At 37.8% G+C, this 23480-nt stretch overlaps 1 protein-coding gene across 3 annotated transcripts; it reads left to right on the top strand.

Moving 5' to 3' along the window:
- Positions 1-979: 979 nt before the first annotated feature.
- Positions 980-22481, top strand: mlpha (melanophilin a). Of its 3 annotated transcripts, none has more exons than XM_078165769.1 (16): positions 980-1249; positions 2951-3064; positions 7996-8217; positions 8917-9029; positions 9302-9346; positions 10010-10068; positions 10160-10249; positions 10540-10639; positions 11116-11309; positions 11442-11522; positions 11611-11844; positions 15050-15220; positions 16419-16580; positions 18072-18128; positions 19240-19285; positions 19445-22481. In XM_078165769.1, exons 2-16 carry the CDS (start codon positions 2955-2957, stop codon positions 19486-19488), a joined length of 1728 nt encoding a protein of 575 aa, XP_078021895.1. In that variant the 5' UTR covers positions 980-1249; positions 2951-2954; the 3' UTR covers positions 19489-22481. The 3 variants fall into 3 exon arrangements, with proteins under 3 accessions (XP_078021895.1, XP_078021894.1, XP_033471787.1); XM_078165768.1 differs by having other exon boundaries at positions 981-1249; positions 10537-10639; XM_033615896.2 differs by lacking the exon at positions 15050-15220 and having other exon boundaries at positions 985-1249; positions 10537-10639.
- Positions 22482-23480: the final 999 nt, after the last annotated feature.

Here is a 23480-nt window from a genome sequence, read left to right as displayed (position 1 = left end):
CACAGCAGAGGGACAGAACAGTGTGTGTGTGTGTGTGTGTGTGTGTGTGTGTGTGTGTGTGTGTGTGTCTCAGCAAGCAGGTGTGTGTGTCAGCCAGCAGGTGAGGCAGGGAGCTGCAATCAAGTTGACACACCTGCAGTTCATTCGGTACTCACCTCCACCTGTGTTTAGACTGTCTCCTCCCTCCAGCCTCAACCCAGTGTGCCAACCATCACGAGTCATCTGCTTCAGACCGGCTTTAGAGGCCGTTTACACGTACACGGTGATTTTGATAAACGCAGGCATCTTCCTTCGTTTACACGCAAACGGAGATTTCTCCTCTGAAAACGAGTCTTTCTAAAAACTCCGGCCAGAGTGGAGATTTTGGAAAACTCCGGTTGCGCATTTGCATGTAAACTGAGATAAACGGAGATAAACGGAGTTATAGGCAGTCGACGTCACAGTTTGCGCCGGAACTTGCGCCTGTGTCAAAAGTGCGACCTATGTTGCTATGGTGACAATGGATACATGGAAGGCTTGAGCTTCTCGTTACACTGCCACCTACAGGTTTGGCATGCTCTTGTGTATATATACACGGGTAAGTGTAAACGAAGATCTTTTTGAAAACGGAGACGGTGAAATGTCCGTTTATGAAAATAGCCGGCCACGTGTAAACGGCCTTAGTCAAGCCTCACGCTGCCATCACCCTCGCCGTCTGCTCCGCTTCTCAGCTCCATTTGACTGGGCCCTGCTCTGTCCTCTCCCTGGCTCGACTGGTCCAACGACAACTTACCCTGCTCACCACGAGGGAGGCCGGGGTTCAGTCCAAGTATTTTCTGCTCTGCTTCATTTCTGTTGTGAATAAATCTTTGAGCTGAGCTCTGAGGTTAACATTTCTATATCAACGTGTTTGTTTTTGGTTCTTTTTTGGTGGTCCGACTGAAAATATAAAACTTTTCTTCTTAAGGAACAGTTTTTGTAAATGACAATCTTTCCTCCAAACGTCATCACATTATTACGGCTGTTTCCTAACGTCTCTTTTTCTTCCTCCATCATCATCATCATCACTCCCTCTCCTCATATATATGTGTGTGTGTATGATTTATTTATTCATTCTGAGTCATGTTAGTGATTTGCCTGCAGCAGTGTGTTGCTGTTGTTGTCATGAGGATGGTCATCATGTGATCAGCTGATTTCCTCAGTTTAAACTGCGACGTTTCTTCATTATCATCATCATCATCAGTCTGAAGCTTCGACACACAAACACACGGTGAGTTTCTTCTTCTCTTGAATCACATTCATCACATCTCATACGTCTCTTTTAAACTTTACAGTAAACTGATTTAAGTGCATTTTGTAAAAGTGAGTGTGAAAGCTTCTGTAAAAAACACTGTGACATTTGTTTGTGTTAAATCTTTATTTTCATACATTTGTTCTTCGATTGTTTGATCTGCAAAATGTCAAATCTCAAAATGTCTTCAGTGGAAATGTTGATAAAAAGAGTTTCATGTGTTTCTGCTGCTGTGAAACATTTAACATGAAGAGAACAAAATGTTTGCATACAGAGAAAATGTCTTCATCTTGTTTTTAGCATCACTGAATTTTACTTTGAAGGATACAGACTTCTGATCAATCAGAAATTAAAATACATATCTGGGATGTGTATATCTTATCAGCTGTGTAACGTGTAAAGATCATCGTCAGGGTGTGCTGACAAACAGTAACTTTAAAACCAGAAGAGACTCTGAGCAAAATGAAACGTTAAAAGTCGGAGGTTTCAAAGAAATTCAAGAGACTCATGTCCAACAAACATCAGTAATATTCAAACACAGCCTGACGTGGTTTGGTGTGACCGTTAGCTCATGGCAGCTAATTTTAGCGAGCTAAGTAGATCCTGTTGTGTAACTGATTTTATTGGTCTTATCATCAAAGTTAACATTCAGCAATCAAGACATTTACACACTTTGAAATTTAGAACAAAGAATAATTTTCACACCTTTGTTGCTACTTCGCTGCTCTGCTTTGACACATTTACAAAATCTGTGCCAAAGATTTATGTTTTTTTCCTTCTCAGTTAAAAGTTTGAGCTGCAGAATTACAGCTTTTTCTTATATCATTACAAGTTCTCTCTAGATGATGTCCAAAACAACAGCCAGTTCTTTCCATCTCAAAATATTTATGTTTTTCTTAAAGTATCACAACTTTTCTTTTGCAATACAATTTCCTTATATCTCAAACTATTTTTTTCTTAAAATATTATGACTTTCTCTTATTACTTTTTATCTGGAAATGTTTAAGCCTTTTTCTTTAAAGGCTTCTTTTCATCTAAGAAAAATCTATTCTCTTAGAATTTTACAGCTTTTCATTGAAAAATATTTCTACTTTTTTCATCGTAAAAAAATTCTACTCTTTCTTAAAATGTTACAGCTTTTTATCTCAAAATGTTCCAACTTCCTGTCTTAAAGTTTTATGACATTTGTCTTACAATACAAAAAGTATTACAACTTTCTCTTGAAGTATTCAAATTTATTGTCATTTTTCTTAAAATTTAAGCTTTTCATTTGAAGATATTTCCACTTTTTCTTAAAATATTCCAACTGTTCTCTGACAAAACTTTTGATCTCACAACATATTTATAAATAAAATCCTGTATGAATATGAGCTTTTACCTTAAAATATTCTGTTGTTTTTTCTTATGCTATCCTTAAACTATCAGAATTTGTTCCTCTTAAAAATAACACAAAATATTATCTTTCTATCAAAATATTAAATATTAAATCTTTATAGTGACATTGTTTTAAGGAGCTGAAAAGAGACCTACATGTAAATATAAAATACAGAGGACCATTAATAGAACCCTGAGCAACTCCATGAGTCACTGCTGTGAATGTTCCTCTGCTGAGTGCTGAGTTCTTCTGCCGTCATACTCACCTAAAAATCAGTAAATGCAGCTTTTTAAAATGTATTTCAGCATCATGGAGCGTAAACTGGATCTGTCACGACTGACGGACGAGGAGGCCAAACATGTCTGGGAGGTGATTCAACGAGACTTTAACCTCCGAAAGAAAGAAGAGGAGCGACTTGGGTATGAACACCTCTTTTTATTCTGCGACTGTCTTCATGTTATTAAGTTCTGAGTTTTTGGATTTCTATGATGTGGCAGATTTATCAGAATAACGTCTGCGCTCTATAATTCATTCTGTTTTAGAAGATGAGAGAAGCTTTGAGTCAGCATTCATGGTCATCATCTCGAGTGTAAATTTAACATTTGTTGTTTTCAACACATTTATTATATCAGCCTTTACCCGAATAATGACTGGATGTGACACTTCATAATCGTAATTCATATAAAAGCATATATCAATACATGTTTTTATATTTACAGTGTAGTAATACAGGATAAACAACAAATAAATTAATGCCTCCCTAAATATATCATGTATTTAAAAAAATATTGATAGCTATCTAATGGCTTGGTGTGAATGCTTAAAGTTATTGAACAGCTTCAGAATTCTTTATTATTACTATTCTCCTGCCCACTTTTTTTTGCTGCGAAACTACTTCAACATACTTCAACATATTAACAGTAATCGCCTGCTATGACTTTTCTCATTCATAACATTCTACTTTTGGAAATATTCTGCGTTTTTAGGGCATTTTTCCCCATCCAAGCAGATGGGAGGACTCTTCAAACTTGACACACCTCTCTTCATTCATACATTGACATAGAAACTCCATTCAGACTTTAAAATGTACCTCATCTTTCATATATTCTTACTTTCATTCAACTTTCAAACTTTCTGAAACATTCAAACTTGTTCAGAGCATGGAAAAAAATGCCCTCCTCAGGATTTATAATGGATGTCTGTGGGTGGAATGTTTCACAAATTAATTGAACCCATTTCCCATTTCTTTTAGCTATTCCTAAGTTTTCACCGTACTCACCATTTAAGGGCGCATTGCAGTGTAGCTTCAGCTTTTCAAGAATCTTGAAATATTCCATAGTATTGTTATCATTCAACTTTTCAATAACATCCAAAGTAATTAAACCTATTTGCATGTCTCCAACTATTCCTACTACCTCACTTTCTTCTTTCTTCTTCTTCACATTTCGGTCAGCATTGAATTGTAGCATCAGCCTTTCAAAAAACATCAAATATTCCTCATCATATGTGCGTTAACAGCATTAAAACTACTGTGTATGAAATAACTATCCTTTAATTATAATTTCTGATACTTGACAAATGTTTTACTGTGTGTGGAAAGGGTTTTTTTTGGGGAGTTTTTCCTGATCAGCTGTGAGGGTCATAAGAACAGAGGGATGTCGTATGCTGTAAAGCCCTGTGAGGCAAATTGTGATTTGTGATATTGGGCTTTATAAATAAAATTGATTGATTGATTGATTGATTGAAACATCTTGGATCAAAATCTTCATGTAAACATATCTGTTATAAGATGATCATCTATCAATATATTGATTAAGTGGATGTGAAGTGAAGCGTCTCTGTGAGGCGTTCATGTGAGGGCTCCGAGGAATGTGAGCAAGAAAGACGTTGTTGTTGTTGCAGTCGATCACGACATGGTCACACGGACGAGAGTCTGCAGGAGAAAACAGGAAGCTCACAAAGACACTCTCTGTTCTGCATTGAAGACTCCGACTCCCATCAGCCCTGGGGGCAAACTCAGAGGCTGAGTCAGGGAGATGTAATTTAAAGAAAGGAAACAGACTCTCCTTCGTTCTAACCATTCTTCATCCAAAGCGTTGGTGCACCCTGTGAGAGAAGCAGTGGTGGAATATAACTAAGTATTTTTACCCAAGTAGATTACTGTAATAGATTACTGTGGATCAAAGTACCCAGCAGTCTGTGAAATATCTACAGCAGTAGCATGACACACATTAATGTGTCACCTCGAATAGGGAAACCCATTTTACTGCAAAATACACACTTTTACTTCTTTTACGTGACAATGCAGGACGCATCATTGTAATGAAGTATTTTTACTGCAGTAAAGGCTCAGAATACTTTGTTCCTCTCCTCCGTCTCAGCAGCGCTGATCAGTGATGATCGCTGACGACATGACTCAGGAACAAATGCAGTTTCTGTCCTCAGGCTGAATGAATGAAAGAATGACTGAATGAATCATCTGTGAATAATCTGATTTTCACTGTGAAAATTCAATTGACTCAACATTTAAAGTGGCTGAGAAACATTCACCCAATCTAATTCACACTGTGCATGTTTGACTGGTGCTCGTGGTGACGTACTTTAGTTACACATGAGTGTTAAGCGTTTTAAATCCAGTTCTAGGATCCGTCACAGAGGCTGATTCTCACAGGAGACAGTTCGGGACATGTTGGAGAACACGTAGAGGAATGTGCTGTTGTAAACATGGTGTGAATGTATGTGACAGTGAATAACAACAAGTCCACTGTGAAGACTGTGAACATTTTCAAGCTGTGGTTCAGGTCCCTGGAGGTGGACGACTTGGTCACATGAAACACTGAGGACACGCTGATCTCTCACAAGACGTTCAGCTGCTGCTAAAATCATACAAACTGTCTCCGTTCAGAGAACACAGAGTTCCCCATCAGCAGCGACACATAGCAGTGTACTGTCATCCTGTACTTCTACTTCTTCTCATATAAACTGAGGTTCTGCTATTACTATTGTAGGTCCAGTAGTAGATATACTGTAGTTCTTGTACTAGATAAATTGTAGTTCTAGTAGCAGTATTGCAGCATTGTAGTTCTAGGTGTAGAACTTCTTTTTCAGTAGTAGATATAATATTCTGTATTCTGTAGTTCTAGTAGTAGTGTTGTACTAGCAGCATTGTAGTTCTGTTACTAGTATGGTAGTTCCAGTAGTAGTAATAGTATTTTTACCACCATGCTGGTAACACCTTGATGTCTCTGTCCTCTCTTGTTGTTGTTGCAGTGACCTGAAGACAAGGATCCAGAAGGAGGACACCAAGAAAGAGCTGCAGTAGTAGTATTGTAGTTCTAGTAGTAGTATTGTAGTTCCAGTAGTGGTATTGTAGTTCCAGTAGTAATATTGTAGTTTCAGTAGTAGTATCGTAGTCCTAGTAGTAGGATTGTAGTTCTAGTAGTAGTAGTATCGTAGTCCTAGTAGTAGTATCGTAGTCCTAGTAGTAGGATTGTAGTTCCAGTAGTAGTATTGTAGTTCTAGTAGTAGGATTGTAGTTCCAGTAGTAGTATTGTAGTTCTAGTAGTAGGATTGTAGTTCCAGTAGTAGGATTGTAGTTCTAGCTGTAGTATCGTAGTCCTAGTAGTAGGATTGTAGTTCCAGTAGTAGGATTGTTGTTCTAGCTGTAGTATCGTAATCCTAGTAGTAGGATTGTAGTTCCAGTAGTAGGATTGTAGTTCTAGTAGTAGTATCGTAGTTCCAGTAGTAGTAGTATTGTAGTTCCAGTAGTGGTATTGTAGTTCCAGTAGTAGGATTGTTGTTCTAGTAGTGGTATCGTAGTCCTAGTAGTAGGATTGTAGTTCCAGTAGTAGGATTGTAGTTCTAGTAGTAATATTGTAGTTTAAGTAGTAGTATCGTAGTCCTAGTAGTAGAATTGTAGTTCTAGTAATAGTATCGTAGTCCTGTAGTAGTATCGTAGTTCCAGTAGTAGGATTGTAGTTCTAGTAGTAGTATCATAGTCCTAGTAGTAGGATTGTAGTTCCAGTAGTAGGATTGTAGTTCTAGCAGTAGTATCGTAGTCCTAGTAGTAGGATTGTAGTTCCACTAGTAGGATTGTAGTTCCAGTAGTAGTAGTATTGTAGTTCCAGTAGTAGGATTGTAGTTCCAGTAGTAGTAGTATCGTAGTCCTAGTAGTAGGATTGTAGTTCTAGTAGTAGTAGTTTCGTAGTCCTAGTAGTAGTATCGTAGTCCTAGTAGTAGGATTGTAGTTCTAGTAGTAGGATTGTAGTTCCAGTAGTAGTATTGTAGTTCTAGTAGTAGGATTGTAGTTCCAGTAGTAGGATTGTAGTTCTAGTTGTAGTATCGTAGTCCAAGTAGTAGGATTGTAGTTCCAGTAGTAGGATTGTAGTTCTAGTAGTAGTATCGTAGTTCCAGTAGTAGTAGTATTGTAGTTCCAGTAGTGGTATTGTAGTTCCAGTAGTAGGATTGTAGTTTCAGTAGTAGGATTGTAGTTCCAGTAGTAGGATTGTTGTTCTAGTAGTGGTATCGTAGTCCTAGTAGTAGGATTGTAGTTCCAGTAGTAGGATTGTAGTTCTAGTAGTAATATTGTAGTTTAAGTAGTAGTATCGTAGTCCTAGTAGTAGGATTGTAGTTCTAGTAGTAGTATCGTAGTCCTGTAGTAGTATCATAGTCTAGTAGTAGGATTGTAGTTCCAGTAGTAGGATTGTAGTTCTAGTAGTAGTATCGTAGTCCTGTAGTAGTATCATAGTCCTAGTAGTAGGATTGTAGTTCCAGTGGTAGGATTGTAGTTCCAGTAGTAGTAGTATTGTAGTTCCAGTAGTGGTATTGTAGTTCCAGTAGTAGGATTGTAGTTCTAGTAGTAGTATTGTAGTTCCAGTAGTAGGATTGTAGTTCTAGTAGTAGTATCGTAGTCCTAGTAGTAGGATTGTAGTTCCAGTAGTAGGATTGTAGTTCTAGTAGTAGTATTGTAGTTCCAGTAGTGGTATTGTAGTTCCAGGAGTAGGATTGTAGTTCTAGTAGTAGTAGTATCGTAGTCCTAGTAGTAGGATTGTAGTTCCAGTAGTAGGATTGTAGTTCTAGTAGTAGTATTGTAGTTCCAGTAGTGGTATTGTAGTTCCAGTAGTAGGATTGTAGTTCTAGTAGTATCGTAGTCCTAGTAGTAGGATTGTAGTTCCAGTAGTAGGATTGTAGTTCTAGTAGTAGTATTGTAGTTCCAGTAGTAGGATTGTAGTTCCAGTAGTAGGATTGTTGTAGTAGTAGTAGTAGTAGTAGTAAAAGTAGTAGTAGTAGTAGTAAAAGTAGTTTTACCAGCATGGTGGTAACATGTCTCCGTCGTGTCTTGTTGTGGCAGGGATCTGAAGACAAAGATCCAGAAGGAGGACACCAAGCGAGAGCTGCTGGGTTCTCAGAGCCAGCTATCAGACTCTCACTGCATCCGCTGCCTGCAGCCCTTTAAGTTCCTGGTCAACAGTAAGCGCCAGTGTCTGGACTGCCACATGTACACCTGCAAGTCCTGCAGCCGCTACAACAAGAAGGAGCACGGCTGGGTGTGTGACAACTGCCGCATGACCAGGTGAGACACCCACAGGTAGGCACTGAGAGTACCGAGAGTGCAGGTAAGGAAATACTAAGACTATCTCGGAGTTTACACACCGAGACAGACGGTCCGGAGAACGTCAAATATCATCGTGTCCTTCACTGTGTTCCTGGTCATTGATGTCATGTCATATGTGTACATATGAAGTATTCGTTGTGTACATATGAAGTATTTGTTGTGTACATATGAAGTATTTGTTGTGTACATATGAAGTATTTGTTGTGTACATATGAAGTATTTGTCGCGTACATATGAAGTATTTGTCGCGTACATATGAAGTATTTGTTGTGTACATATGAAGTATTTGTTGTGTACATATGAAGTATTTGTTGTGTACATATGAAGTATTTGTCGCATACATATGAAGTATTTGTTGTGTACATATGAAGTATTTGTCGCATACATATGAAGTATTTGTTGTGTACATATGAAGTATTTGTTGTGTACATATGAAGTATTTGTCGCGTACATATGAAGTATTTGTCGCGTACATATGAAGTATTTGTTGTGTACATATGAAGTATTTGTCGCGTACATATGAAGTATTTGTTGTGTACATATGAAGTATTTGTCGCGTACATATGAAGTATTTGTTGTGTACATATGAAGTATTTGTTGTGTACATATGAAGTATTTGTTGTGTACATATGAAGTATTTGTCTCGTACTCCTGCAGGGTGCTGAAAATCGGCACTCTTGGTTGGTACCACGACAACGTACGGAATCGCTTCAAACGCTTTGGCAGTGCGAAGGTGATGAGGTCATTGTACAAGAGGCTGAATGGAGACGGTGAGTGTGACATCACAGAGTGACTTTGCTCATTTAAGGTGCGTTATCTTGGAGCTGAAGGTCGTTCAGCATAAAAAAATCTCAGCTCTTTAATTTAGTTTTGTTTAAAAAAAATTCTGTGTTTTTGTACTAATTCATTATTAATAAGACGTCCAGAGAGACTTTATTAACTGTGTGATAAATTCTGAACATACCTATTATTTATAATTATTCATCTGTGAGAAATAACAATATGCTAAATGCTAATAAGACTTAATGTGCTTCTTCTCCAGGTGGTCGTGATGACGACACTCAGAGTATGCCGGATGTCCGCAGCCGTGAGTCAACATGGCATCTGAAATATTTTGTGTAGAATTAAAAATACGACAGGAAGAAACACGTGAACAAAATCAGATAATTAAAGTTAAAGCTTTAAATGTAAAACTCTAAATTTCTAAATTTTTTTTTTTTTTTTTCATTTTTTTAAAAAAAACATACACATATTTGATATTTATATTTTCAGCAGAATTCTGGATTAAAACCTCAACAATTTGGATTTTAAATACAAATTGTGACCCACTGAAAAATGAGAAACGTCTTTATACGGCTTGATAACAGGAAAAACAAATCAGCTACTGAAACACAAAACCATCGGCAGGCTCAGAAAGTATTTATCCAGAATTTGTTTCTAAAATTATATTAAAAATTGAACCCGTTTATCCATTTGTTTTATTCAATTTATATACAATATTTGCCTCACATTTATGTGTAAATGTTTTTCTTTATTTTCTTAATTAATTAATTTATTTTTTTGGGAGATGAGACACATTGATGTCACTTTAATTGTTAACATCTGCAGATGAAGACAGATTACATATTTATCTTAATTTACTGCAGAGAAAAGAAAAAGTCGACACTTTAAACCAAATGAATCAGAGCTCTAGTTGAAACATGTAGTTAATTCCAGACTTCTTGTCAAAGTCTTGTATTTGTACCTGCAGATGTGTATAACGGTGCCGAGGACGACCACATAGAGACCGAGGTTCAGCGCTACAAAGTGGTAACCTGGAGATGAAAATCAAAACCTTGTGACGGTGTATAGGATGCGAAGCCTGCAGCATTAAAATTCTTCATTTCTTTTTCTGTGTCAGATGAGGAAGAGCAAACGCTTGCTGTCAGTTCATCCTCTGGACTTTGACCCCGAGGAATATTTCCCTTATTCACGACGACCTTCTGTACAGGTAAACAACACCTAAAAAACACCACCTAAAGTACAACAACTTAAAGTACAACAACACCTCAAGCACAACTATTTAAAGTACGACTACAACAACTAAACTAACCAAGAAGAAAAACTGAGGACTTAGATATGTGAAGGAAGGATAGCAAAGGTCAAGTGACTCAGACGTTCAGAGCTTTGAGTGGCTTAAATAAATATAGTGAATATACCACACCTGTACGATTACACACTGCTGATGTCACTGCTGATGTCACAGCTTCCTGTGTGTATGTGGCATGTTTGGTGCAGCAGATGCAGGAGGATCGCGGGTACAGGAATGACGTGGACTACGACATGTACAACCACCGAGTGAACCGCAGGAAGAGTCTGGACCGATACGCCATGAGACCAGGTACATGTACAAATACACACAGTACACACAGTACGCACAGTACACACATGGTTCAGACTCGGGGTACTTTACCTGTCTGTGTTTACCTGTCTGTGTTTACCTGTCTGTGTTTACCTATCTGTGTTTATCTGTCTATGTTTACCTGTCTGTGTTTACCTGTCTGTATTTACCTGTCTGTGTTTACCTGTCTATGTTTACCTGTCTGTGTTTACCTGTCTGTGTTTACCTGTCTATGTTTATCTGTCTATGTTTACCTGTCTGTGTTTATCTGTCTGTATTTACCTGTCTGTGTTTACCTGTCTGTGTTTATCTGTCTATGTTTACCTGTCTGTGTTTACCTGTCTGTATTTACCTGTCTGTGTTTACCTGTCTATGTTTACCTGTCTGTATTTACCTGTCTGTGTTTATCTGTCTATGTTTACCTGTCTGTATTTACCTGTCTGTATTTACCTGTCTGTGTTTACCTGTGTTGCCAGATGACTACGGCGACAGCAGGATGGTCCGGACTCGTTCTCTGTCTAAGATCAGCTCCTCGGTTGCTCGGCAGCAGTACGTGGACACCTCGGACGAGGACGAATACCCGAGGTACCCCCCAGCATACCAGCAGTACCCCCATCGTCGCAAGAACAGCAGAGCGTCCTCCCAGGAGAACCTGGGACAAGCCCCACCCGTAAGGAACAACAACCAATCAGTGTCTGAGTTTTTTTACGCTCATAAACCAAAACTGATTTTTTGTCTAACGTTGTGTTTTCTTTGACCGTGGGAACATGAAATGATCTGGTCTCTGGTTTTTACCCGGCAGATGAATGAGCTGAACAAACGAATGTCGGCCATCGAGAGTCTGCTGAACCGCCTGGAGGAGAAGATGACACCTGCTGATGAGGTGAGATCAGACACATCAGCTCCAAAATCAGTGTCTTTAATCAGACAGAATTAGAGGTTGATGAGTTGCTGTTGGTGTCTTGGTGCAGACGGCGACTTCGTCGGTTCAGAACGAGGAGGAGAAGCTGAGGAGGAAGCTGAGCGAGCTGGCGGGGAACCTTAGTGATAAGGGACTGTCCTCAGACGACGAGCCCGGGAAGAAGTCCTTCTCTGTGGGTAAAAGTCTGGCTGGTGTAAAGGGTGGCCCGGTGGTCACTCTGGACTCTCTGAAAGATAAAGAGCTGAGCTCATCCAGCGACGAGATGCCCACCGAAGCTCAGAAGGTAGGAGCGAGGTCTGGATGGGTCATCTTACCAGAGTCATTGATGGGTTTAAACTCAGGGTGGATGTCACAGCAAATGGGAACCTGGAAGTTTCAGAAACAACCTCAGGTTATCTCTTACACCCTTTTTCCACCAACATGGATCTGTTCCAGTTCCTGCACTGAATTTTGAACCGTTTAGAGCACTTCAACCAAAAATACATTGGTTCGGAACCCAGAAAGGTGGTTCACAGCTGGAACCAAAACATTTCAGGTTTTTCTAAACCTGAAATTCAAACTGACGACGTCAGTGAGTGTGTCGTATTCTACAGGCTGGAAAGAGCTGCTTTGTCACTGGACTTTCACATCTGCATATTAGTTGCTAGGTATCAAGTGTTTCTGTTGTGTGATGCGTGTGACATCCCCATTGGAACTTTCCAACTCCGCTGTATGATACCACCACAATTAGTGGCTTTTGGCGTTGATGTCTGTCACCAATATCATTGACAAAGCAGCAGTATTTGATGACTTTGGAATGAGAACAGGTCATCGCTGCAGAGCACCAAAAGCCCCGTCTCCACCAAACCCTTTCAGTCCAGCACCTTTGGAACCAGCAGTAACCCTTCAGACATGGTACCTAGACCCTCGGTGTGTTCAGACAGTCCTCTTAAATGTGGGCGGGGTTGTTGTCACTCACTGCTCCGTCCAGCACTCGCTGTATTTCCTCATCAGCGGTGACACAGATGGAAGTCTGCACCTGGTTTATCGTCCACAGAACGAGGCTGCACGCCCACATTTTCACAACAAAATAGAACAGGCTGCAGTGAGAGTCTCTCTCCATGGGATATTTAAAAATAGCAGCTTTGTGCATTTAGTCCTTCTCAGGCAAGCTCAGGGGTTTAGTGTTGCTGTAGCCCACAGGAAGTGAGGATTAGAATATATGACCTTCACATAATCCGCTCCAAATTAATCTATATTTTTAAAGTCATTACTAAAAATGTGTGTCATATAAAAACTAAAGTGATGGTCAAAGTTGTCACAGTGAAATTTAAGGTGTGCTGATGGATTCACGTCATCAACTCATGCATTGAGTAACATTACAAGTTAACGTTCCACCTTAAAAGTTGCCGGCAGTCGGCCCAGTGAATGAAGTTATTTTTTTCTCTTTCATTTTATAGTTGTAGTTTACTGATGTATGAACAGAGGTTACATAAAACCAGAGTGAGCGTCCTCTACTGACCAATCAGACTGCAGGGTTTCTAGCTCCACCTTTTAGTACCAGATCTGTGTGCTAGGTACCCCAACAGAGGGGGGACCAAACATGGGGACGCTAAGGAACGCTTCTGTTGGGACCATCCACAATTTTAACTGTGGAGACAGAAACAATGACACTGAACCGGACTGCTCGGTGGAAATGGGGCTGAAGTTAGAAAAATCCTGAACAGAACCAGAATTAATTTGGTGGAAAACTGGTATCAGACTGCAAGAAAAACTGTCCTGTTCAGTTCATTATATTCTCAAACTCCCGTCAAGGTCACGGAGCAGTTTGAGCTCAGTTTTAACCACTGACACAAAATCAAAGCGATGTTTCATGAACATCCAGGATCCTGTTCGTGGTGACGGCAGTAAAAGATGCTTTCACAGCATGGCTCAGCTCGTCCCCTCAGAAAAGGTCCACTAAACAATGTCCAATATATAGAAATACGGTTCTGATATAGATTTCAGCTTTTGTCAGGATGAAGAGTTCAACTTCAAAATAAGATTGTCAGGAAGCTCGTGTCATGACATCACAAAAAAAATCAAATCAGGAGAAAAGATATCTGAACTTTGGGATGAAACTCAGATTGGTACTGAAGGTAAAAATATTTCAGGGACTTTTCTTCCTGACGGACATTTTGAAGATGAACTCTTCGTGTTGGTCAGATTTCTGCATGACGCCTCCTCACTAACGGGCTGCCTCCTGCGTTACATAACAACCCGACAGCAGGTTGTGGAAATGTGAAGGTCAGCAGCTGCCTGCCTGGATCCAGACACACTTCTTCTTCTGTGTGTGTATCTCTTCAATAGCGGGGAAGCGTTCTGTCATAAATGATGGAATGTCTCATCAATAGCGGGGAAGCGTTCTGTCTGCAACAATGGAATATCTCATCAATGGCGGGGAAGCGTTTTGGCATAAATTACCAAATATCTTGTCAATGGCAGGGAAGCGTTTTGGCATAAATTACCAAATATCTCGTCAATGGCAGGGAAGCGTTTTGGCACAAATTACCAAATATTTCGTCAATAGCGGGGAAGCGTTCTGTCTGCAACAATGGAATATCTCGTCAATGGTGGGGAAGCATTTTGGCATAAATTAACAAATATCTCGTCAATGGCAGGGAAGCGTTTTGGCACAAATTACCAAATATTTCGTCAATAGCGGGGAAGCGTTCTGTCTGCAACAATGGAATATCTCGTTAATGGCGGGGAAGCATTTTGGCATAAATTACCAAATATCTCGTCAATGGCAGGGAAGCGTTTTGGCATAAATTACCAAATATCTCGTCAATGGCGGGAAGCGTTTTGTGATAAATTACCAAATATCTCGTCAATAGCGGGGAAGCGTTTTGTGATAAATTACCAAATATCTCGTCAATGGCGGGGAAGCGTTTTGGCATAAATGACCAAATATCTCATCAATGGCAGGGAAGCGTTTTTGGCATAAATTACCAAATATCTCGTCAATGGCGGGAAACGTTTTGTCTGAAATGATGGAATATCTTGTCAATGGCGGGCAAGCGTTTTGTCTGAAATTATGATATTTATCTTCAACGGTGGGGAAGCATTCTGTCTTAAATGACAGAATATCTCCTTAATAGCGGGGAAGCATTTTGTCATATGTGACAGAATATGGCTTCAATGTTCGGAGACATTAAAAATGCAAACCAAAGAAACCCTTGGTTCTCAGGAGGATCAACTAACTTGTTAATGTCAAGGTGGTCCTATCCGGGCCGGTCGTCATGGTTGTCTCCAGGTCGGTTGTCATGGTCGTCTCCGCGCCGGTCGTCATGGTTGTCTCCAGGTCGGTCGTCATGGTCATCTCCGCGCCGGTCGTCATGGTTGTCTCCAGGTCGGTCATCATGGTCGTCTCCAGGTCGGTTGTCATGGTCGTCTCCGGGCTGGTGGCTGCTGCAGGAACAGGTGTTGTTTTCCAGCTGCTAACATCTGTCCCTCTACATGGATTTCAGAGATCGACGGCCGCCGCCCTCTGTGACCTCACCACTGAGGTCCTCAGAACCATTAACGCCACAGAAAACGCGATGGTCGAGTACGGCCTGTCAGAGCCGGTTGACAGAGCCCACTTAGTAGGGACTGACGTTAAGCAAGCAGATGATGCGTTCAGGGAACTTGAGGAAAATGTAAGATTCATACGTCGACTGCACGCCTCCTCCTCCTCCTCCTCGTCCCCTAACCTCTCTTTGTCTTGATGTCAAACTAAGCCCAGCCCCCCACGCCTCATGTCAAGCATGATGCAAATGTCTGGACTGGCTTTAAATGTCCCCGGCTGCTGTGTCTCCAGTCTGTCCACACAGGGCCGGGTATCTGTGGGACGTCCTGGGCAGCACTGGTTCCAGTTTGGCTCCAACACAAGTTTAAAATTTAAAATTCACTTGAAAATTCAGATTTGTTTTAGATTTTTTGTATAAAAATTCAAATGTTCTATTTTCAACTTATAGAAAAACTTTACATAACATTTGAAAATGTTCCCAAAATTATAAGAAAACTCTCGTAATTACTAAAAAACAAACATACAAAAAACCCAAAATGATTAAATGGACAAATAAATAAATGGATGAATAAATAAAACTATCAATATGGGAAAAGTATCAAATAAATATGGAAAAATTCTAATTCTGAACTGAGATTTATTTTCTCATAAATTTCTGATAACCATAAGAAAGCAAACAACACAAAAAACAAACAAGGAAATGTTTGTGTCATTTCTGGACAAGGTGTCTTTTAATGATATAGAAAAAAAAGTTATGGTAAATATGAGAAAATACTGTTTGTATATACATGTACGTTTTCAAAGATCTTATTTTAGTGAAGGAGAAGAAACAATATTGTGAATCGAACACACCATCAGAGAACCAGCCTGCGTGTTCCACCGTCATACCTGGCCCTGCTCCTGATATCAGCACAGGTATGGAGGTGTGTTAGTGCCCTCTCCATGACACAGCTGTGTGTGTTGGTGTGGAGATGTGTTAGTGCCCTCTCCATGACACAGCTGTGTGTGTTGGTATGGAGATGTGTTAGTGCCCTCACCATGACACAGCTGTGTGTGTTGGTGTGGAGGTGTGTTAGTGCCCTCTCCATGACACAGCTGTGTGTGTTGGTGTGGAGGTGTGTTAGTGCCCTCACCATGACACGGCTGCGTGTGTTGGTATGGAGGTGTGTTAGTGCCCTCTCCATGACACAGCTGTGTGTGTTGGTATGGAGGTGTGTTAGTGCCCTCACCATGACACAGCTGCGTGTGTTGGTATGGAGGTGTGTTAGTGCCCTCACCATGACACTGCTGTGTGTGTGTGTGTGTGTGTGTGTGTGTAACCTGTTCAGGTGTACATGGCGGCCGGTCAGTCGTATGAGCTGGAGACGAAGTTGAGGCGACTCGAGCAGAGCGCCAAGACTCGCTTCGGGGGGACGACAGACTCGGAGCTGTCGGAGCTGGAGGACGTGGTGGCGCTGACCGCCGCACGAGTCCAGAGCGCCGAGAGCGAGGTGAGACCGCACCGCTGTACGAAACACAAACACCTTGGTTTGTTTGTGAATTAGATTCGTACAACATGGACGGCATGAATCATCATCATCATCATCATCATCATCATCAGTCCACCTGATAACATTAACTTACGCTTCTAAACGAGTTTAACAAAATCGCACTGTGAACGTCATGTAGTGGTTATTAACCCCACACAGTAATGGTTAATGGACCTGCATTTGTATAGCTCCTTTCTAGTCATCCGACCACATTCACCCATTCACACACACATTCATACACTGGTGGCCGAGGCTACCATACACAAGGTGCCACCTGCTGCTAAGTTTTTAACTCTCGCACACACTGATGATCAGCTGATCAGCCATCGGGAGCAGGACACTTCGACATGCAGACCGGAGGAGCCGGGAATCAAACTGCTAATCTTCTGATTAGTGGACAACCCGCTCTACCTCTGAGCCACAGAGCCACAGAGCCACCACTACATGACGCTCACTGTGCGCCATACAGTGGAAAACGCAAAAAAAAAAAGCAAGACAAACAACACATTAAATGAAACGCAAACATTTGTTTTTAAAAAATGCAAAACAAAAAAAGTAGAAAAAAAAAATACAAAATAAATACAGTAGAAACAGGCAGAGAAAATACAAAACTGCAAAAAAGAAGAAAATGCAAAAAATTACAAAAATGTTTTAAAAAATTAAAAACATAGAAATATAACATAAACAAAAACACAGTAGAGAAACGCCAAAAGATATAAAAATAAAAAGAACCACAGTATTAAAAAAAAAAACAGTACAAAAATGTGACCAAATAATATAGAAGACATGTCAGAAACACAGTATGAAAAAAAAAAGAAAACGTACAGAGTATGAGGGTGCGAAATAACAAGTCAGTGTATTAACAGAAACAATCAGGTACAGACTCGCTCTGATGAATCTTTGAATCTGAACGTTTATTAAAAACGTCACAAATGATTAACATACGAAAAATGATCTTGTTTTTTCGACCAATAATAAAATTACAAGGAAACTTCTTCCAAAGTTAGAAATCTTTCTTTAATCAAAACACGTCTTCTTTATCACATCATCATTTCCTGTGTGTGGAAACCGTCTCACAATCCCGAGTAGACGAATCAGGAGGAAACTCTTCATCAGGGTATTTAATATTTATTTATAACATTTTTCTTCCTATATATTCACATTGTTATCTTTAAACAGGACAAGTGTCTCGTAACTATGAGAAAACTTATGTTAGAATTATGTGAGTTAACAAACGTTTTACAATCAGAGGACTCGTTAAATAAAAGATCTGAGTCTCTGAAGGAAGTGAATATTTCTCACCAGATACATTTCCTGAAGTTACAGAAAGCTCTGAGTATTTGAATAAACTTTGTACTTAAAGATGTTTATTGTTTGTTTGTTTGTGAAACAACAACGATGACAAAGTTTCAGTGATGACCACAGTGTCCTGATCTGATGTGTCCTCTGCAGGTGTCGGATATCGAGAGTAAGATTGCTGCTCTGAACGCTGCAGGATCAAAGAAGAAGGTTTGTTTATTTCTTACATGAAATAAATTATTATATTATTATAAAGTTAAAGAACATTCATCGTGTTGTAAAAAAGAGACTATTTACGAACAAGACAAAAATTATCTTTTATATATGAAAATACAACTTTATTAAAATATGAGGTGAAATATCAAAATGATATTTGATGATGTTTTTCATGAGCATATGAAATATTTATTTAAATGGCTTAAATTCATGTTTTAACTACAAGAAGGTTTTTTCCCCCCTCATAATTACTAAAAACTGGAAGAAATATATATATTTTAGGTAGCTAATAATCTATGGTTAGAAATCTATATCATATTTAAAAGAAAAAACTTTTATTGTGGCCAGCCTAAGGCACACCTGTGCAATAATCATGCTGTCTAATCAGCATCTTGATATGCCACACCTGTGAGGTGGGATGGATTATCTCGGCAAAGGAGAAGTGCTCACTAACACAGATTTAGACAGATTTGTGAACAATATTTGTGAGAAATGGTCTTTTGTGTGTATAGAAAATGTTTTAGATCTTTGAGTTCAGCTCATGAAAAATGGGAGCAAAAACAAAAGTGTTGCGTTTATATTTTTGTTCAGTGTATTTAATAAATTATATTTTAAAAATTACATGAACTATATAAAATTATTTAGAATTATGATATTCATATGAATGAAGTTAATAAATATGTAAAACATTATATACATTTTATAGAAATCTATGAAATAATGATATTCATATGGATGAATACATTTGATAAATTATATAAAAATCAGATAAAACTATAAAAATCTTATAAAAGCCTAGTCTAAAAGTCTAAAAGATATTTCTAAAATGAATAAATGTAATAATTATATTTTAAAAATGTATGAATTATATACAATATATGAAATTATATAATGAACTATATGAAAAGATAAATTCTATTACAAATATTTAAAATTATGATATTTATAAAAAATTAATACATTTCATGAATTATATATAAAATTATTCAAATTTGAAAAAATAAATAATTTGATGATATTTATATAAATGAATACACTTAATGTAAAAAAAATATATTAATGAATAGATGAAGTTATTTGATGATATTTCTGTTAAATAAAACAGGTTTCTGGATCTCATCAGAGGAAAAAAGCACCCCAGGATTTCTCCAGTAAGAAACACTTCAATATGTTTTATATCGCAGATTCATCATTAATGAATTATTCAGTTTTTATTTTGACAGGTTTATTTTGTGGTCAAACATCAAATATTTGAAATCCTGAATGCACCAATTAATTTACATGGTTTTTCCTGTTGGAATTATTGACAGAAACCAGTAACGGAGCCCAGTGGAAATCCAGCAACATGTTCTGAACCTGAAACCAGCTGGAAGAAATCACGTCATTGTTCTTCATTTATTTTCTTCCTGGAAGTTTTTTTTTCTTTTTTTTCTGCTGAATTGTTGGATTTAACGAAACTCTTCTTTGTGTGTCAAAGAGAAAAATGTTCAGCATTCACTATAAATTCAAACTAATGAGACAATGTTAAAGATACTTCATGCTGAAATTCAACCTAAAACTGAAACAAAGACGTGTTAATGCAACATTTATGTTCCTTGTTTTCATATTTTATGTTTTTCATTATCAAAGAGAAAAAGATTGGATCTAGTATTAGTTATTCAGTTATTATTATTAAAGTAATATTGTCACATAAATAAAATAAAGAAAAATGTTGAAATACAGAAAATTACAAAATGTTAACTCTCCTATATTAAATTAAATATGTGCAGAATTTTGTCGCTCTTGACGTCCTGCGGGATAAAAACGTTCATTAAAATAATTATAACAATTAACAAAATAAATAAACTGAGGATTTAAAAGAACATTTTTAAAAAGTTCATCGATTTTTTTGGTTCATAAACAATCGTAGAGTTTACAGTGAAAAGATCAGTTGTCCTCTGCGACGTGAAGAAAAAATATTTAAACAACAAAAAGAGAGCAAATACAGTACGGAGGCGTAAAAATGCCACGCAAAGAAAAACAAACAAAAAGATCAGTATCAGATAATGACATGAAAAATATTTAAAATAACGAGATGTTTTTCACGTCAAATATATTCTAATGTAAAAACATGATATTTCAACTTTTTACATTACGTCATAACCAGCAGCGTTTCACACTGGTCACCCGTACGCGTGTCACACTGCTGCGAATGCTGACATTCAGAGAAAGTTTCTGTCTGGCTGCTGTACATAATGACGCCTCCCGGCTGTGAATCATACCGCCACTAAAGGTCTGATGACAAAACCACTCACGAAGCATCAGTATTTGCCGACTTAAGAAAGAGCTGGATATTTCCACATTATATCCAACTTTTCATATAAAAAAACAAAACAAACAAAAAACATTTTTTCTTGTAAAAAACACAAAAACAAGAAACTTTTCTTGTAAAAACAAACAAACTTATAAAAAACACTTGTAAAAAAACAAAACTAACAAATAAAAACCCCCAATAAATTTTCTTGTACAAAACAAAACAAACAAAAAATATTTTTTCTTGTAAAAAACCCCAAAAATAAGAAACTTTTCTTTAAAAAAAACAAAACAAACAAAAACAAGATTTTTTTCCTTGTAAAAACAAAATAACCAAAAACAAGAAACTTTTATATTTAAAAAATAACAAAAAAGCATTTTCTTGTTATGACACTCTACGTATTTATCATATCATAAATGTCTGACTTAATCACAGTGACTGACGGTGGGTGGTGTTACAGCCGCCGCTCCGTCAGTGATGTCACAGTCAGACATGGACTCCAGAAGCTACTTCTGGTGGCGGTGTAAAAGATCCAAACTTCTGAAACGATTGTAGCCCCGTGACTCTTACAGACAGAGGGTGTATCTGTGAGTCTGTGGTCGTTCAGTGACAGGAAGTTAGGACATGAGACAGCCTGCCGACCTCAGGTGCACCTGGAGCATTCACTGATGTGGTCCTGCATCATCAACCAGGTGACAGGACTCCCTCGGCTGTAACACCACCCATCGTCAGTCAGGCGACATCTCAACATATAGAACATGACGTTAAAAAACTTCATGTCTTGTAGACGAGATAAAATTCAACCGTTCACCAACATGATTTCATTTTAACAGCAGTTGAACAATAATTTAACAAAATAAGATTTCACGTTATCAAGATGTGATCATGATATTATGTCAAACATTTCACGTTAAGGAAAGATAAATACGTTTATCGTTATGACAAGAAAAGGTTATTATTTTTTGTTTTGTTTTATTTTTTACAAAAATGTTTTTGTTTGTTTTGTTTTTATTTCAAGAAAAGTTTATTGTTTTTTGTTTGGTTTTTTTGTTGTTGTTTTTTTGTTTTTACAAAACAGCTAATTGAGGGTTTTTTTGTTTTATGTTATTTTGCTTTATTTTGTTTTCTACAAGTAAAGTTTACTGTTTGTTTGATGTCAGTCTTCGCAGCAGTGTGAAGCGTACGGTCGGCCAGTTTTAAACACTGCTGATTATGACATAATAAAAGGAGCTGGACAGTCTCAGTATGGAGCCGTGGAACAGTGGGCGGAGCGGCGGGCGGAGCGGTGGTGGATGGGTCCAACAAACCTCAGACTTTCAGCCGTGAGCCGAGCTGGTCACTTCCCTGACGACTGAAAAGCCAAACGATGATTTCTTTATTTTTTAAAAACCTTACCACGTGCTTGTGTTGACGTCCTGGCATTAGTAACTGCGTCCCAGAACAGCGACAGCAGAAGAAGGAAAATACCTGGTGCGTAACATGACGACAGAACGCTTACATAAATTTCAATTTGTCAAAAAAAAAAGAACCCAATACAACATGATTTCACTAAATTTGATAAAAAGATGAGATTATGAATTTAATTTAAAATAACGAAATGAATAATTAAATATTTCCATGAAAAACTGTATTTGACACAAATGTTTTACTCTTTAATCAATTAAAATCTTGGACCTAATGAGCTTTCATAGTTTTTTAAAATGAACATCTGTTTTAGAGATAGTATTGGTTTGTTTCAAATGTTCAGTTTTTCTGATCACTTCTGATATGATCAATAAATGTCTAGAACTAAAGAATGTCCTCAGTGATGTAATGATGTTTAACAGCAGGAGAATATTCTCACATCAGCTCTATAAATGTTTTAATTGATTGGCTGCTTATTGTGAACTGGATATTATTGATCAGGATTAGTATTTTCTAATTGTTTGAAATATTGTGTAGGAGATAAAAATGTTGAGCTTGATTTATTGATTATAGATGAAAGGAAATAGCACAGTATATGACTGACTGAAAAACTGAATCTGTGTCAGTGATTGGCTTCTGATCAATAAACTATAAAATCATCTGTGTGACGAGTTTCATCATTTCATCAGTTTTCATCATTTAAAAAAATGTATGTGCTTCATTGCTCTGATCATGTCCAAACCCGAACAAATCCATGATTTTGGACAACATGCCGTTTTTTTTGGACAACTATGACGTTTTTTCATGATTTTGGACGACATGCTAAACTATGACTTTTTTTCATGATTTTGGACCACATGCTATACTATGACTTTTTTTCATGACTTTGGACCACATGCTATACTATGACTTTTTTTCATGATTTTGGACCACATGCTATACTATGACTTTTTTTCATGACTTTGGACCACATGCTATACTATGACTTTTTTTCATGATTTTGGACCACATGCTATACTATGACTTTTTTTCATGATTTTGGACCACATGCTATACTATGACTTTTTTTCATGATTTTGGACAACATGCTACTATGACTTTTTTTTTCATGATTTTGGACGACATACTATACTATGACTTTTTTTTTCATGATTTTGGACGACATACTATACTATGATGTTTTTTCAAAACATTCTTATCATACTATGATGGTTTTAAGTTTTTGTTTTAACTCACTGTTTATCACTGTTTTTCTCTATAATGTGTCCCCCTTAGGCCACCACAGGAAAGTGATTGGCTTCTGATCAATAAACTATAAAATCATCTGTGTGACGAGTTTTCATCATTTAAAAAAATGTATGTGCTTCATTGCTCTGATCATGTCCAAACCCGAACAAATCCATGATTTTGGACAACATGCCGTTTTTTTTGGACAACTATGACGTTTTTTCATGATTTTGGACGACATGCTATACTATGACTTTTTTTCATGATTTTGGATGACATGCTATACTATGACTTTTTTTCATGATTTTGGATGACATGCTGTACTATGACTTTTTTTCATAGTTTTGGACAACATGTCGTTTTTTTTGGACGACTATGACATTTTTTCATGATTTTGGACGACATGCTAAACTATGACTTTT

The sequence above is a fragment of the Epinephelus lanceolatus genome, chromosome 24, assembly GCF_041903045.1.
Source record: "Epinephelus lanceolatus isolate andai-2023 chromosome 24, ASM4190304v1, whole genome shotgun sequence".
In the NCBI taxonomy this organism is placed as follows: Eukaryota; Metazoa; Chordata; class Actinopteri; order Perciformes; family Serranidae; genus Epinephelus; species Epinephelus lanceolatus.
This window is presented reverse-complemented; position numbering and strand designations above follow the sequence as displayed.

Coding starts and splice junctions, on each gene's coding strand:
- mlpha (XM_078165768.1), top strand. CDS start 2,955: ATGGAGCGTAAACTGGATCTGTCACGACTGACGGACGAGGAGGCCAAA. Junction 3,065..7,995: donor AAAGAAGAGGAGCGACTTGG/GTATGAACACCT, acceptor TTGTTGTGGCAG/GGATCTGAAGACAAAGATCC. Junction 10,069..10,159: donor AGGTTCAGCGCTACAAAGTG/GTAACCTGGAGA, acceptor TTTCTGTGTCAG/ATGAGGAAGAGCAAACGCTT.